This window comes from Eretmochelys imbricata, chromosome 11 (genome assembly GCF_965152235.1).
Source record: "Eretmochelys imbricata isolate rEreImb1 chromosome 11, rEreImb1.hap1, whole genome shotgun sequence".
NCBI classification, from domain to species: Eukaryota; Metazoa; Chordata; order Testudines; family Cheloniidae; genus Eretmochelys; species Eretmochelys imbricata.
Window position 1 is genome coordinate 56888825 of NC_135582.1, and position 16091 is coordinate 56904915.

At 39.2% G+C, this 16091-nt stretch overlaps 1 protein-coding gene across 3 annotated transcripts in view; it reads right to left on the reverse strand.

Annotated features, from left to right (window-relative positions):
• The window catches only part of ANKRD44 (ankyrin repeat domain 44), a 215367-nt gene that overhangs the window by 103010 nt on the left and 96266 nt on the right, over positions 1-16091 (reverse strand). For all 3 annotated transcript variants that reach the window (XR_013347556.1, XM_077830497.1, XM_077830496.1), the window contains exons 3-4: positions 11036-11114; positions 3685-3755 (exon numbers count right to left, since the gene is read on the reverse strand). Coding sequence is in view for 2 of the 3 variants with exons in the window: in XM_077830497.1 (XP_077686623.1) it covers positions 3685-3755; positions 11036-11114 (150 nt within the window). In the remaining variant the exon portion in view is untranslated. The remainder of the gene's footprint in view (positions 1-3684; positions 3756-11035; positions 11115-16091) is intronic.

Here is a 16091-nt window from a genome sequence, read left to right on the forward strand (position 1 = left end):
AGCCAGTGTTTCACCCTAGCTGAGATTTGGGGGGCGTGTCATAAATATAAGGGGAAGGGTAAACCCCTTTGAAATTCCTCCTGGCCAGGGGAAAGCTCCTCTCACCTGTAAAGGGTTAAGAAGCTAAAGGTAACCTCGCTGGCACCTGACCAAAATGACCAATGAGGGGACAAGATACTTTCAAAAGCTGGGAGGAGGGAGAGAAACAAAGGGTCTGTGTCTGTCTGTATGCTGTGCTTGGCCAGGGATAGACCAGGAATGGAGTCTTAGAACTTTTAGTAAGTAATCTAGCTAGGTATGTGTTAGATTATGATTTCTTTAAATGGCTGAGAAAAGAATTGTGCTGAATAGAATAACTATTTCTGTCTGTGTATCTTTTTTGTAACTTAAGGTTTTGCCTAGAGGGGTTCTCTATGTTTTTTGAATCTATTTACCCTGTAAGATATCTACCATCCTGATTTTACAGGGGGGATTTCTTTATTTCTATTTACTTCTATTTTCTATTAAAAGTCTTCTTGTAAAAAACTGAATGCTTTTTCATTGTTCTCAGATCCAAGGGTTTGGGTCTGTGGTCACCTATGCAAATTGGTGAGGCTTTTTATCCAACATTTCCCAGGAAAGGGGGGGTGCAAGTGTTGGGAGGATTGTTCATTGTTCTTAAGATCCAAGGGTCTGGGTCTGTAGTCACCTAGGCAAATTGGTGAGGCTTTTTTACCAAACCTTGTCCAGGAAGTGGGGTGCAAGGTTTTGGGAAGTATTCTGGGGGGAAAGACGCGTCCAAACAGCTCTTCCCCAGTAACCAGTATTAGTTTGGTGGTGGTAGCGGCCATTCCAAGGACCACGGGTGGAATACTTTGTACCTTGGGGAAGTTTTGACCTAAGCTGGTAAAGATAAGCTTAGGAGGTTTTTCATGCAGGTCCCCACATCTGTACCCTAGAGTTCAGAGTGGGGGAGGAACCTTGACACACCCATATTCCTATGCACTACAGTACTGTTTTTCACATACAGAAATGTTTTCTGTTAAGGCTAGGCAAAGTTTTATTAATGTACAACAAATACATCATATATGTACACATCACGTGCCTGGGAGAGCGCACACAGCCTGGATCGACACTACAGCTATTTACTGTAAGAGTTTAACTCTTTTGTCCTCTATTGATTTCAGCAATTTCATCTTCTATGGCAATCCCATAAATTGGTGTATAGCAAATTTACACAATAAGTGAGACTGCTTATCTTAAAGTGTTGATAATCATATATCATTATTAGTCTCTTAGAGGTTTTATTATTAATTATTATTATTATTACTACAGGCCAATTACTTTAAAGTTACTTAAAGAAAATTCACTTTGTACACCTTTGGGACCAAAATTCTACTTGAAGTCAATGGAAAAATGAATGTAAATTTGACTCTTGAGATAGAAAGAAACAGGTGTTGGAAGGTACAAATAAAATAAAAATAAAGGCTTGACAAGTAATTTTTTAATTCCATTTAAAAATGTGTATATACACTTTCATTTACATCTACATATGTATTCCATTTACATTCCACTTGGGAGCTAAACTTTATTCCAATTCTTTAGGGAGGTGTTTTTCTCTCAACTTTTAATTATCTGGCTTTTGAAGATGTAAAATAGATCTTTATCTTACCATAATTTCCATGTATATATCTAGTACAATGGTATTGCTTAGGACTCTGCATTTATATTTCTTTTAGCATTTGCAGTATAATCCAATTATCAGAGTGAAATCTCTCAACCACTTCTAACTGTACAATGCTAAAATTTGATACATACATGAAGTAGCCGGTACAGATACATTTGAGGGTTTGTGGTTTTTTAAATAACCAGTTTAAATCCCTGAAATCAACTTTATGTTTTAATGAGTTTTAAATCCAATACAAAATTTTTTGCATGTGTTTTTGTCAGACTCTAAATGGTTGCAGAGAGACAGAATCTAGGTGTTGAATGGAAGCTTCAGAATAAGCAACTCTCTCTGTATAAAACCTTAGCCTTACAGGTGATTGTTCTAAAAGTGGACTAAATCCACAGATACTTGACAAAACATAATTAGGCCTAACAGTCAACGTTTGGCCCAAGAACCCCCTGGATGGCGGATATTGACCTGGTATTATGGTACTCATGTTGGAAATTTGTCAGATAGCCTGTACAATGATTTATTTTCACAAATATAGCAATACCAATAATGGCAGCATTTAAAAAACATCTTATGATGCTAAATGTCATTCAAAATGTTCATAAAGTAATGGCCTTCACATGAACAAGAATTAGCAAAGGAAAAAGAACATATGAAAATTACATTTCTATAAAAATATATACATTAAGATTAGCCAATTTACATGGGCGTCAGCTCACTTTTTCTATTGCTCCCTCACATACTGTACCTGTGATATCATTCCTTTTGGAGTGCTAGAATTACCAGAAATATGGAAAAGAAAGTTGCTCAACGGGAACTCTGCAAAGGGTCTTCACTTGCTTTCAGCAGCAAGGGGTTAAGGGTCAGGCACAAAGCCACAATAAGACATGCATTTTTAGCTAGGACTGTCACAACAGATAAAATTCACCTGTATCTAAAACAGCTAAACCATATTGGTTGTAATTACTGGGTTATAAAGATTGTGGCTGTTATTGAAGGTTTATGTCTGACCTCTATTTTTAATGTGGCTTTTTTGTATTTCACTCCTTTACAGCATTCGTATTCTATTAGCTATTTCTTTCAGTGGGCTTCATTGGAAGCCAGCAGCTGGGAAGCTCAGCTAGTAGCTAAGCAATGCTTGAGTTCAGAAATGAGCTAAGGATTCCTGCCTCCAGGCTTGGCAAGCACTGGGATTGTTATGGAGGTGATTCCATCAATTTCTGGAGGACAGCCAGCTCATGTCTGTGTTAAATGCTCCTCTCAGCAGCCAATTCAGTCTGCAGTTGCGCGCATCATGTCAGCTCAATATTAAGAGGATAAAAATACACAAAGAGGCCACAAATGGAAGCCCAGAATGATGGTATACTTGAAAATTCAGTCATGCTTGGGTTATTCTCTCTGATAATTATTATCTCTCCTCTTTTGAGATAGCAATGAAAAACACTACCGTGAGATGCTGAAAGATTTCTTGTTGCCAAATGGAAAAAATACGGACTTAACTCTATTTTATGGGTGAATCAGGGGAATTAAAAGGAAGCTTTATGGATGCCTTTAAACACAGTTATTCAAATCAAACTACACATTAAGCCTGTTTGATCACTAGAGACACACCCTCCCGTTCCAATCCCTCCCGCTTACCTCCTCCCCCTACCCCACTATGTCTGACCATTTTAAGGTGATTAGACCAACACCACTGCACAGTATCTCCCACTTAGGTCAAGATCATTCTATCTACTGATTGTAGGCTGAAAGTCATGTACTACAGTAACTTAAATAAGGCATCATATTCGGGAAAACAATCAGTTACACAGGAGTGGAAAACCACAAGTATCCAGCAGGCTAACAATAAGAACAACACACAGACAGTAGCTGATTACTCTTGCTTTAGTGAAGACCAAAGGATTTTGCAATCAGAAAATCCTTTCCCCCCCTTTTTTTTTTTTGCATCTCCATTTATACTTTATTGTGGTAATGGTATTTTTTTCATTGTTTGCATGCAACTGCTGGGGTAATCAAACCTTACTCACTTCGCTCCTTGAGGCAACAGCCCGATGAAGAGGGGTCAGCCACATATTGTCCTTGGCATTGACACGAGCCCCTGCAAATAAAAAGTACAGATTATTGACATGCTTTTGATGTAATATCTACAATAATAATACAACAACAATAATAATAATATTAATGTGTTTCTTGGTAACAAAGGGCTATGCCGTATAGATATGCACAGAATTTATCACAACCTTGCTAGCATCAGATTATTTCTACTTTGTTAACTCTTAGAAAATTACCTTACTTTCAAAAACGAGAAAGGTTCAGCAGTAAAGTGGGGGTAGGAGGCCTAGATTGTCTATCAAAGATTAGCGGGTCTTCCTAGGACCAGGCAAATGTGCAAGGGATGTCAGGAGACGGGGCAACTGAGGTAGGGATCTGGGACCTGATCCTGCAAGCTGCTGAGCCTCTCAACTTTTGGAGCAGACAGCATTTAACATCTCAGGATCAAGTCCAGTGTCACTCATCCAGCAGGAGGAGGAAGAGGATTCTTCAACTTGAAGTGCTTGTTGGAAGTGTTGGGGAACTATTTAAAGGGGCAACGGGGGAAGGTTGGGCAGCTGAATACTGTTGGGTCACTTGTTGAGTGGAGGGGGTAACAAGGATGTTTTGGGGCAGCTAGAGTGGGGTGGGTCAACAGAATACACACACACTAAGAAAGTGAGCTTGCACATGCATGTGGGGACACAAATTTAGTTTTAAGTAATATTTTAAAGCAATCCATTGAGGCACTCAGGCAAACAACAAGACATCACTGGAGGGAGCAGAGAAAATAAAGAGAGCACTTTATTTTAAAATATTGTTGTTATTGTTTGAAAGCAGAACGTTTTACAAATTAGCAGAGTAGTCTGCAAATCTGTCCTGGATACAATTGGATAAGTGTTAGACAAGTATAAGCGTCCTGCATATATCACAAACGAGCCTTCAAATTCTTCACTAACAAAAAGGATGTTTTAACCTAATTTTGCACTAGAACTTAAGCTCATATAATGTACCCAATACAGGGACTTTGGTTTTAATTTCTGTAGTGGATCATTCAAGGTCTAAAGCCCCAAAAGTATTTTCCAAAAACCCACTGCTCATGGGTGCTTACAAGTTTGCCCCTCACTCGTTATGGTCATTGAGAATTTGGTTCTAATGATCAGAGTAGAAGCAATTTCTCTGGGTTACCTTTCAGGTTTTAAAAGTTGGAAAAGGTTTCAAACCTCCCGGATCACCTGACTTCAGAAAAATAACATTACAATTTGTCAAAGTGCCAATATGAGACCTACAGTTATAATCTATCTGACTGGCCTGGGAGTTTTACATCTAATGGAACTTATTATACCCATGCAAAACATGTCTGGTTTAGTAAGTTAGATGTTTGATTTGAGAAGTTCATTGATGATGGATTTACATTTACAGATAATGCTGATACAATGAGCAAAACAGAAGTGAGGTGTTACCCTATTTGATCTTCATAACAGGATTATTATTTACATTGCAGTGGTGCCTATAGTCCTCCATTATAGATCAGGGCCCCATTGTGATAGGCACTGTGCAAACACATAACATAAGACAGTCTCTGCCTCAAGGAGCTTTTAATCTAGGATTCCAATGTACCTTGTGTTACGCTGTTTTGGATAAGTCAGAGTTGTCAGATGCAAACTGCCTGGTCTAAATCCCAATGACTGGCATCAAATATTTCTTTTCAAGCGATTTATTCTGTGGTTCAGTTTTTTTTAACTGAGGTTCTCCTGATTTATCTTCACCCATTCAAGAACTCCCATGAGCAGATGATACCAAAGCAGAAAAGCTTATGGGACAAATAGCATTATGTGATAAGCAGTTTTATCATTCCTCAATATTCAGCAACTATAGTGGCATCTGAGAAGATGATGATTAGAAAACCCAGGAAATTGTTTCTTTCAGTAGCTTGTTAAGCCTTTCACTGATCCACTCACCCATCAAGAAGCTGAATAGGCAGCTGCCTAGAAAACCCCCAAAGAAAAAGATAAAAGCAAAATGATCACAACACACACACACAAATTATGCTGCACGTTCTCAATTTTATCTCTCTCTGCTGTTTTCCACATCCTTTCCCTCTGTATGTTTTTCAATGTGTTGTTTACCTAACAGAGTGGAATGGCTCATTCATAGCTAGTTTAGTCTACCATACATTTGTAAACGTTTGTCTTTTCAAATGTTTCACTCCATACGCCTTGTTTGGTTTAACCAAATGCCTGGGATATATGGTGTTGTGCTTTTAAGCATCAGCTTCCATCCAAGGATCTCGAAGTACTTTTCAATAGTATTAAGAAAGACTCTCCACATTCCTTAAAGGTGGGGAAATGGGACATTGTATAGAAGGTAAAACAGAGTTACACAGAGCGGAAGGCCTACTTTTTCAAAAATGCTCTCTGTTTTTGGGTGCCAACCTTTAACACCTAGGCAATGCTTTTCTGGTGCTGAACACCTACACTGCCCATTTAAGTAAACCTCTGACATCCAGGCCCTCTGTGTTCAATTAGGGCACCCAAAAACAAAGGGACCCTCAAGTCAGTGAACACTTTTGAAAACGTATACCTAACTGTAGGTCTGTCTTCATTGCAAAGTTAATCTGGGCTCTTAGCTGGGTATTTTCTAGGTGGGGGATCCTCAGAAGGCAGCTTTTTACCTGTCCTCCTCAGTCTTGCACTGAAGGAATTCTCCCCTGGCTGGAGACAAAGATTTTAGAGCCCCCTTTATACAGCTCTGGCCTTTTTACCCAGTGCAAATGAGATGAAGCAGGAGTGACAGTCTCACCCATGGTACCCAATTATCCGGGACTTAAGGTGACCTCAACTGGAGTGTCCAGTTCTGGGCGCCACATTTCAGGAAAGGTGTGGACAAATTGGAGAGAGTCCACAGAAGAGAGACAAAAATGATTAAAGGTCTAGAAAACATGACCTATGAGGGAAGATTGAAAAAACTGGGTTTAGTCCTGAAAAGAGAAGACTAAAAGGGGATGTGATAACAGTTTTCAAGTATGTAAAAGGTTGCTACAAGGAGGAGGAAGAAAAATTGTTTTTCTTAACCTCTGAAGATGGGACAAGAAGCAACAGGCTTAAATTGCAGCAAGGGAGGTTTAGGTTGGACATTAGGAAAAACTTCCTAACTGTCAGGGTGGTTAAGCACTGGACTAAATTGCCTACGGAGGTTGTGGAATCTCCATCATTGGAGATTTTTAAGAGCAGGTTAGACAGGTTATGGGACATTCCTAACTGTCAGGAATGGTCTAGATAATTAGTCCTGCCATGAGTGCAAGGGACTGGATTAGATGACCTCTCGAGCTCCCTTCCAGTCCTATGATTCTAACTGCAGCATTTGAGTCCAAGGACTGCACAGGAGTAGAGATGCACCAAAAGGGAGCAGAGAGGATGAAAGGCTTTGGCCAGCAGAGCCATGTGGAGAAGAGGGCATGCTGTGTCCTCGTAAGCAATGGTCATGGCTACACTCCCCTTGCCTGGCAGGAAGTTCAGTGCCTCCTGAAGTTTTGTCGGGGCAGCATGGCTTCATGTTTAGTGCCTTAATGACACTGCATGTGGTTCTGCCATAAAGGTTTGACAGAGTCCTTAGACAGCAAGCCCCTCAGGGCAGAGACTGGACATCAGATTTCTGCTCTTTTGTACACCAGTGCCACTTCATTGAAGCCATGAATTGCACTGGAATACATTTCCTCTCTTGTGTTTCTATTTGTCTGGACAGCTCTCCATGGACGTCCGTGATTGGGAGTGGTTACAGGTTGTCGAAATAAATCTAACAGATGGTTACTACCTGACTGCACTTCCTATTCTGTGGAAAGGGCATGAAGAAGGCAGTAACATCCAAATCTCAGATCTATGTGTTTTAATGCACATGAAACAAACTCACAATACACTCCCCCATTTCAGCCAGATATTACAGGCCAGATCCTCAGCTGATTTATACCCACTGAGGATCTGGCCCCACGTCTTCCATGTATTCTGAATCCACTCCTATTCTAATGGTTATCTAGAATGCCATTTCTGGTATTTCTCGGTGCACTAGGGCACAAGCTTTATTCATTAGAGGCGACATTTATTTGTGCTACCACCAGTTCACGCACTACAAATCTCAGTATGAGCATATTTCACTGAATGTCTCTCCTGAGTCCCGTCTGAAATGCAAGGGGCTGATACGTTCCTTGGCTTCTTGTCATGCTCAGAATATTGTGGTTCAAATCTGACCGTAAATAGTCCATGCTTTTATTCTTTAAATATATTGCCTGTCCTCTGATTTTAAAGTCGGGCATTAGAGGTACACTTTTTAGAGTGCTAAATGTGATCATCAGATTAATCTTTTGTGAAGTATTTTACAAATTGGGTTGTGCTGAAGGCAGAAGAGAAACGAGGGGAAAACATTGCTATTGTGATCTAAGCTCTGGCTTGGCTAGCCCTGGCAGATCACTATGTCACAGAAATTTACAAAGACCTTTTCTCTTCCAAGTGGGTACAAGTACTGGTGTGTCATGAATGATGATACTTCAGAGACTAAAATGAGATGACCAGGTAGAACATACCACATACAGAATTAGCTCTGACTCAAGCCCTGGGAATGTAAGTATCCGTGTTAGTAGTGCTCCACTAAGTCAAATCAAACTGAACCCCTGCTGGCATGAAGGCTAATCATTAAAACCTTAAATTATGAGCTAGTTTCTCTTTGTTTAACCCCCGTCGGATATTTCACAGAGTTGGGCGCATCATCTGCATTTTATCCTATCCTCCAGACAAATACTAGAGCCAATGGATGAGGTCTGGCTGGTAACTTATTTGAATTCATATTGCCTAGAAGAGCATGGAGACACTCTTTCCCACATAAGGAACACACTGGAAATCAAGAAATGAAATGTATTTTCCACAGCAAGGCCACATCTTCACGAGCTAATGCACTAGAGATGCTACAGGAATTCTTGGGAGATACGGGTCAGAGCTACCTCATCTCTTTATTCATACAGATCTTCCTTGTGCTGCTATTTGCAATCCTTGAAAAGATAATGCCTCTGCATCCGGCTCACATGCTGACAATTCACAATAACAAGATGTGACAATGGCTACATGCTGTATTACCACATGTCAAAATGAAGGTAATTAATCTTTACCGCCTGTTGAAGAGAGGCATGTTTGCGTCTAATGTATTGGAGAAACCATCCAATCATAGTCTGTCAATGTAATAATATTCACTCGCGTCTTTCTGCTGGGATCAATGACATAACTGGATGATCACATGTGAAAATGTAAGTCTCAGAAGTTAAAGTTCCTTGACTAAAGCAATTGGCTAACCCATGGTTTCTAAATATATGATGGACAGATGGAACGTGCACAAACTTTCTCATTTAGTTGAATCCCTTTTTTGCTTTCTCCAACCGTTTTTTTTGGACAGCAAACTCCACTTACAAGCTGTCTGTACAACATACATCTGGTAGGAGAACAGCAACATCAAAATTTAAATGGAAGAGCTTTGTTACAGCTACTGTTGCATTTAAAGATGTACATATCGCTGATAACTGGTGCATCAATTAAGCCAGAATAGGAACTTCGAGCAGATGCTGCAAATGTCAGTAGGAATCTTGACAGATATTGCTTATTCCATAAAATACCACTCACAGGCTAATGCAGTGGTGTTTGATTAAGCTGCAGTTACAAACTTTGATATTGCCAAGTCATTTATCCATCACAGAACGGATCGTGTATTCATCACATGAATCTGATCTGAAAATAGTTTTATTGTTTTAGCTTAGTAACAGCAGTCAGATGCAGAGAGCTAGACTCAATTACAACAACAATGGTCTGATGCCATATTGCCATATTCCGTTCAGTTGGAGGAAGCAAGCTATCGTCTGGCAAACCACACTCAGATAAAATCTTAGCCAATTTGCACTCTGGCCCCAAACTAAAAAACAACATTTTTTTTTCCAGGTTGTAATAAGTTCAACTAGGTTTCCAACCCCCACTTCTAGTTTTTGGTAATCTCGTCACCTCCTGCATTTGGTCCCCAGTAGAAATGCTATATTCCCGAGAGATTTCCTTCCCTGCCAGAACAGCAAAAGTGCTGGGAAGTTTGCAGCAGAGCTTTTTCTTGTGAGATTTAAAGCCCAGATTCTTGTCTAGAGAGATTCAACGTAAGCATCCAAATTGGCTCATCTGAACAACCAAACCTTCATCTGAGATTTGCCCTTCAGAAGGCAAATTAGCAATTAAATAATTACTTTTTATAATACAGTGTGTGTATATATGCAATAATGTGCCTCTATCTCTAGACTACATATCACATAACAGTAGCTGTTTAATGCTACAGAATCTCAAGAGCTTGATGATCAGATATACGCCTGCACTCAATTCTTACCACATCAAGGATGTTGATGCATTTATTTCCTGTTACAACACAGTTATATTTTTAATATGTGCTCCTTACTCTTTCAACTTGTATCTTCCTCCTCACCCTCAATTAGGCTACTGTAGTGCAATAAGCCCAACTCTTAACAAGCTGGTTTAGAAACACATGACCTTTGGACATTTGCAGGCACATCGAGGAATTAGCCATGAACCTTCTACTCTTCTTGTGAGGTGCCAACTCTACCTTTTATTTTGACAACTATCAATCGTGCTTTTCATTTTCAAAATCATATTGAAGCACAACCAATTATTTATCACATTGCCTCTACAAAGATAGGTGGGTATTTTATTCCTATTGCAAATTGGAAATCAATACAGAGAAGGGTTAAGTGTCTTGTCTGAGGTCACAGAAGTAGGCAGTGTCAACCACTGGGATAAAAATTCACAGTCCAGTGCTCAATACCCTGTCTCAGTCTTTACATTGCACAACAATGCAAAGAGAGATTTGACATTCCCCTGCTCAATCACCCATCATATACTGTATCTACATATAAGGATACATCTATCATTATGCAGCAAAAAACTTAAGCATGTGATTAAATCCCACTGGAGACATCAGGAGTTAACACATAGGTCCCTCACTAAATAGGGACGGTCTTAAGCATGTGCTAAACTTGTTTTCTGAATCCGCAAATAGTAAATAGTTTTAACCCACTGCAAGTTGGAAACAATTTGTAGTTTTGGTTCATTTTATTATTCTCAGAGTACATGTTATGTAACTATAGCAAGCAATTTAAACTGGTTCTCTGATCCTGCAAACAGCATAATGCTCCTTGGAACACAGAGATGGACAGGGCCTGGATTTAAACTGCATAAGTTAAAGATGCCTCCCTTGGGCATTCACTTTAGTTTGTAACATTGGTTTCTCTGTTGATGACTAATTCAGACTTCACTTTACCTGACAAAATGAGGAGCTCAATGATCTCTGCATCTCCCAGAAAAGCCGCAACATGAAGCGGGGTGCGTTTTTCACCATCCTGTAAAACAGCAAAGATTGCACAGCTATAAAGTATGGAATGCCAAAATGTCATTAAGCTTTAGCTAATATTTGATTTTCTAACAGTTTCTCATATTAGAAAGATGGGACTCAACCAGCAAAGAACGAAAAGTTCTGAACGAGGCATTTCTCTTTAACAATCCACACCTTACATGCTATATTTTTTTCCATCAAGCATTGTACAGAAACTATTCTTTTTCACAGATATAGTGAATGTAATTTGTATCTCATCTGTACCTCTCTTCCTTCCAACCCTGGATAGACAGTTATGCATGAGGGAAAACATTGTCCTCAATTAGGCCCTTTTTGAAATGTTTGCTGCTTTACTGTTATGCTGACATAATTCAAATCGTTCTGGACATCAGCCTTTGTAATGCAATTTGATTGAACAACACCGCACAGGGCTCTAAAAATAATACTTTTGAGAAAGGAATGGAACAGTTCACAAGGACATTATAGATAGAATGTCCTTTCTCCACAAAGGTAATCCAAATACATGCAGCCTTTCATAAACTGTTCATCAGTAAGTCATTGGCTCAAAATAGAGAAGTCTGGCACAGTCTAGTCCGGTATTGCCAAAGCCAAGCATCCAAAAGTCTTGAGTCAGGCCTCCCCCCCGCCACCCAATATCGTGAGATTGGCTTAAACACAAAGAGATTTTTAAAACAACATATTTGGAGTTCTTTTTGTTTGCCTTCTGGCTTTTGAACCTTTAGGGTTCATGTTTTCAAGCTTATCTCTGAAATCAGGAGGGCTAGAAACTTACTGTAATTTAAAAATGAAAGCCAAAATTCTTTTGTATTCTCATGAATCCAAGGTCTAGACCATTAAGAAAAAAAAAATCCACCAAATACTACAAGATTCACAAGAAAATCACAAGAGGTGGTAACAGTTCTAACCAGATAAGTACTGAGTGTTATTAGAGTTATCGTGCACTTCATATGTTTATTTATATTTAGAGCCAAACAACATTAAAAACGACCATACAAAGAGATCTAAGTGCCATGTCAATTAATAAAACCTACAATAACAGGACCACCCAGCATTAAATATTCATATACAGGTAACAAAGTAACTCACCAGGCAATAAATCAAAGCAATGGAAAAGCCCCATATATATTCCCACCCCACTCCAGGGACATACCCCAGACTCCTGTCAAGTAAACAGCTGTTGCAGAATGCCTTTAGGATCACCATTTGTGGGTTCTGTAAACACTAACAAATCAATGCTGCAGAATCTTTTTTCTTCTGAACAATGAAAAATCTTTTCCCAGGCTACACTACACACAAGCCCTGCAAACCTAGGAGCCACTGATGGACAGGGTGAGTTATGCGCAGGAGAGTGTTTAAGTCTCTCATATGCATATATTATTACAAAGCCTTCGATTTTTTTGAAATAATTCTAAAATACTGTAAAACACTTCAAGACAGACTACTCAAACATAGCCACACTGATGGAGGAAAGATTTTCTTACAATCTCCCTTTCTCACCTAGTGGGGAAGTTATAACAGTATTAAAAATTTCTTGTTTTTCACTTCAAAAATATCACCACTCTATGCACTTGCAGGCCAGAATTCGCAAGAAACCTCAGTGCCTATTAAGACACCTTAGTGGCCAGATTTTCTAACATGCTCAGTATTCAGCAGCACCTGCTGAGAACAACAGAGTGCTGAGCATTTTTGAAAATCTGGGTCTACATAGTTTATTCAGTAACATTTTCTACGATGTAATATATTATGCTTCAGTTTGCACTGGCAGGGCAAGTGTTTGCTGTGGGATAGTGCGCCATAATACTCAGAAGGATTACTTCATGCTTCCCTCCTAAGACGGTACAATACATGCAAAATCGTAAAACAAAGACTGGTCAAAATCCTGAACAAAAATAGAAATGTTTTCAGTGCACTGGTTTTTTAAATTAATGCATTGCACTGTAGAATCTCTCTTGGTTTTGGTGCAATATTAGCAACAGTTCTTGCCTCTGTCAACTGTAAGCTTTATAGAACCACCTTGTCACAATATACAAGGCTTGATAAGAGAACAGAGGGATGTGAAATGGGGTATTGGTGATGCAAGTTCAAGCAAGTATCCAAAGCAATCCCATTAATTGATTGATTGATAAGGAACATTTTACAATAATTCAAAACTTAATGGGGACTTGGCTGTCCGAAAAAAAGGTGCAGCAGGAAAGTGGAATTTTGTGCCTGTGACTTGTTTTGACGTAACATTTGAGCCAACAAGATATTCAGTGGATCATCTGATATGATCAATTCATACTGTCCTAAAAATAAAAGCACCAACCCATTTACAGGCAGAGCAATGTCTATCCACAAGCATCTGATCCTCAGACACTGAAGTCATTGAGAGACGACTTCAATAGCAGCAGAATCATGTTTTAAACAAACCCCCAAAAAAGTTTTTTAGTGGTTTGGTTGTTTTTAAGCCTGATTTCTATGTTTCCTAGATAAGAAAATAATTCCTCCTCCACCTGTCACAATTGAGCATCCAACAACAAAACAGGGCTCATGCTGATGTAAGTTATAACTGAAGAAGGTAGACTGAAATAATCTCTAGTAAAAGGCAAAAAACAAAACAAAACTCAACCCTCCAGAGGGTGATCATTTATTGGAGTTACTTCTGAAGAAGCCTGACTATTACATCTGTAGCTGAGTATGTACATAAGTAGGTCAGTCAGAGGATCATTCTCAGGTTCCTGTTTATGCTACAAAAAGCATGACAAAGAAAACAAGAGGAACTAGGGCATATGCACCTATAATGAAATTCACTCCTTGTGTTCAGAGCCCACACAAAGACCATCCACCAATTAAATGGTGCCCAGTCTTTGTGCTGAGCCTAAGCACAGAGAGAAGTTCAATCGCAGACATAATTTTGACATGATGGTAGAACAGTGAAAAATCAATGAGGCCTAAACATTGAAGGCTACAAATAGAGAGAGAATAAAAAAAGTATTATTTCAATCTGTAAAAGGTTTGGCAGTAACCAAGTTCATATAAACATTTAAAGGAAAGAAAGCAGCAAGAGGAGATAGTGAAAGGAAGACTGGATACAATGGTAAGGTAAATAATAAGGCATGTTTCAAGTACAGAACTTAAAGGTACAAGACAATAGATATGTTACATGATGGCTAAGACAAGTTACAGAAAGTGACGTAAACATTCCCCCTTCAAAAATGAATTAATTTGTTGCCTTGGTTCACACAAGAGCATGTGTATTTACTGAAAGTGTCAATGAAGATGTAATGGAAAACTAATGTCTGCCTCCATTTTTCGCCATATTAATTGGTTGAGCCATAGAGACCAATGTAATACATTTAAAATACTGCTTAGCACAATTAAGATCAGATTAATACTTAACCAATTGCCAGGCCTCTCACGTACACCAACGTAAATCAGGAGAAATGTCACTGATGTTAATGGAGATAAGAACAGAATCAGAGCTAAAAAGATTTAGGGATTCACACTTTCTCCAAATTGGCCAGGGTAAATTTACGAGGCAGAATAAATCAAACATCCTATTGGATGTATATCAATGACTAGAACAGAAATTGAATCAAATGTAATGGAAACAGTCACACAGAAAGAGCCTTCAACTTATTTTACACAATTTAAGCCACACTTACAATTGTTAAGAGACGGGAATGTATTGACATAGAAGGGACAGTTCACAAAGTAGGTGGTAGTGTCGATAGAACAATTCAGGTTCAATTTTACTTCAGAAAAAATAATGTAGGGTGTTGGGAGCAAAGGCACCCTTGGGCCTGTTAGAAGCCTGCTGTGAATTTTACGAGTCTGCTCTGATAACATTTAGCAGCATGAGCATAACTACAAGTGCGCACGTGCACAACACTGCAGAGCAATCATGCTTAGTGCTGCGCATGTGTCATGAAATTGCAGAGTAATCATGTTTGTGAGAAAAAGAAAAAAGACAAGACAAAGTAACTAAAAAAGCTAGAAAAGACCCATCTGAACTAAAACTAAACCTGTACTGACAGGAGGAGAGTTGATATGGAAATCAGAGACTAATACATATGTATAAGAAAAGATACCAAAAAAAAGTTAGAAATATATCTGTGTAACGAAAGGGGGTTGAAGCTGTATTGTCCGGTGCTGAAGGCAACTGTGATGAGATCATCCTTATGAGCTCCTCACTTGTAAGTAACTGATCACCATTAGGGTGACCAGACAGCAAGTGTGAAAAATCGGGGCAAGGGGTGGGGGGTAATAGCCTTCTATATAAGAAAAAGCCTCAAATATCGGGACCGTTCCTATAAAATCGGGACATCCGGTCACTCAAATCACCACTTGCTGAGTGTTTTGCCTTAATAAAGATTTGTTAGACCCATGTGATGAGTAAGTGAATCTCAATCCAACATACAGTAGGCAACTGATTAGGAGCTACTAAGAGGAAAGAGCAATTGAGCAGGGTTAGCTCCTGGGCTATTTAAAACGTAGCTATGGTCAAAAAGTTGATTTTGGAACACAACATCTCTTTCTCTTCAATATTTATTTTCCTTCAGTGATTCCTCTGTTAAACTGTGCAATTTACAAAATAAATTCAGGTTTCAGAGTAACAGCCGTGTTAGTCTGTATTCGCAAAAAGAAAAGGAGTACTTGTGGCACCTTAGAGACTAACCAATTTATTTGAGCATGAGCTTTCGTGAGCTACAGCTCACTTCATCAGATGCATACCGTGGAAACTGCAGCAGACTTTATATATACACAGAGAATATGAAACAATACCTCCTCCCACCCCACTGTCCTGCTGGTAATAGCTTATCTAAAGTGAGCATCAGGTTAGGCCATTTCCAGCACAAATCCAGGTTTTCTCACCCTCCACCCCCCCACACAAATTCACTCTCCTGCTGGTGATAGCCCATCCAAAGTGACAACTCTTTACACAATGTGCATGATAATCAAGTTAGGCCATTTCCTGCACAAA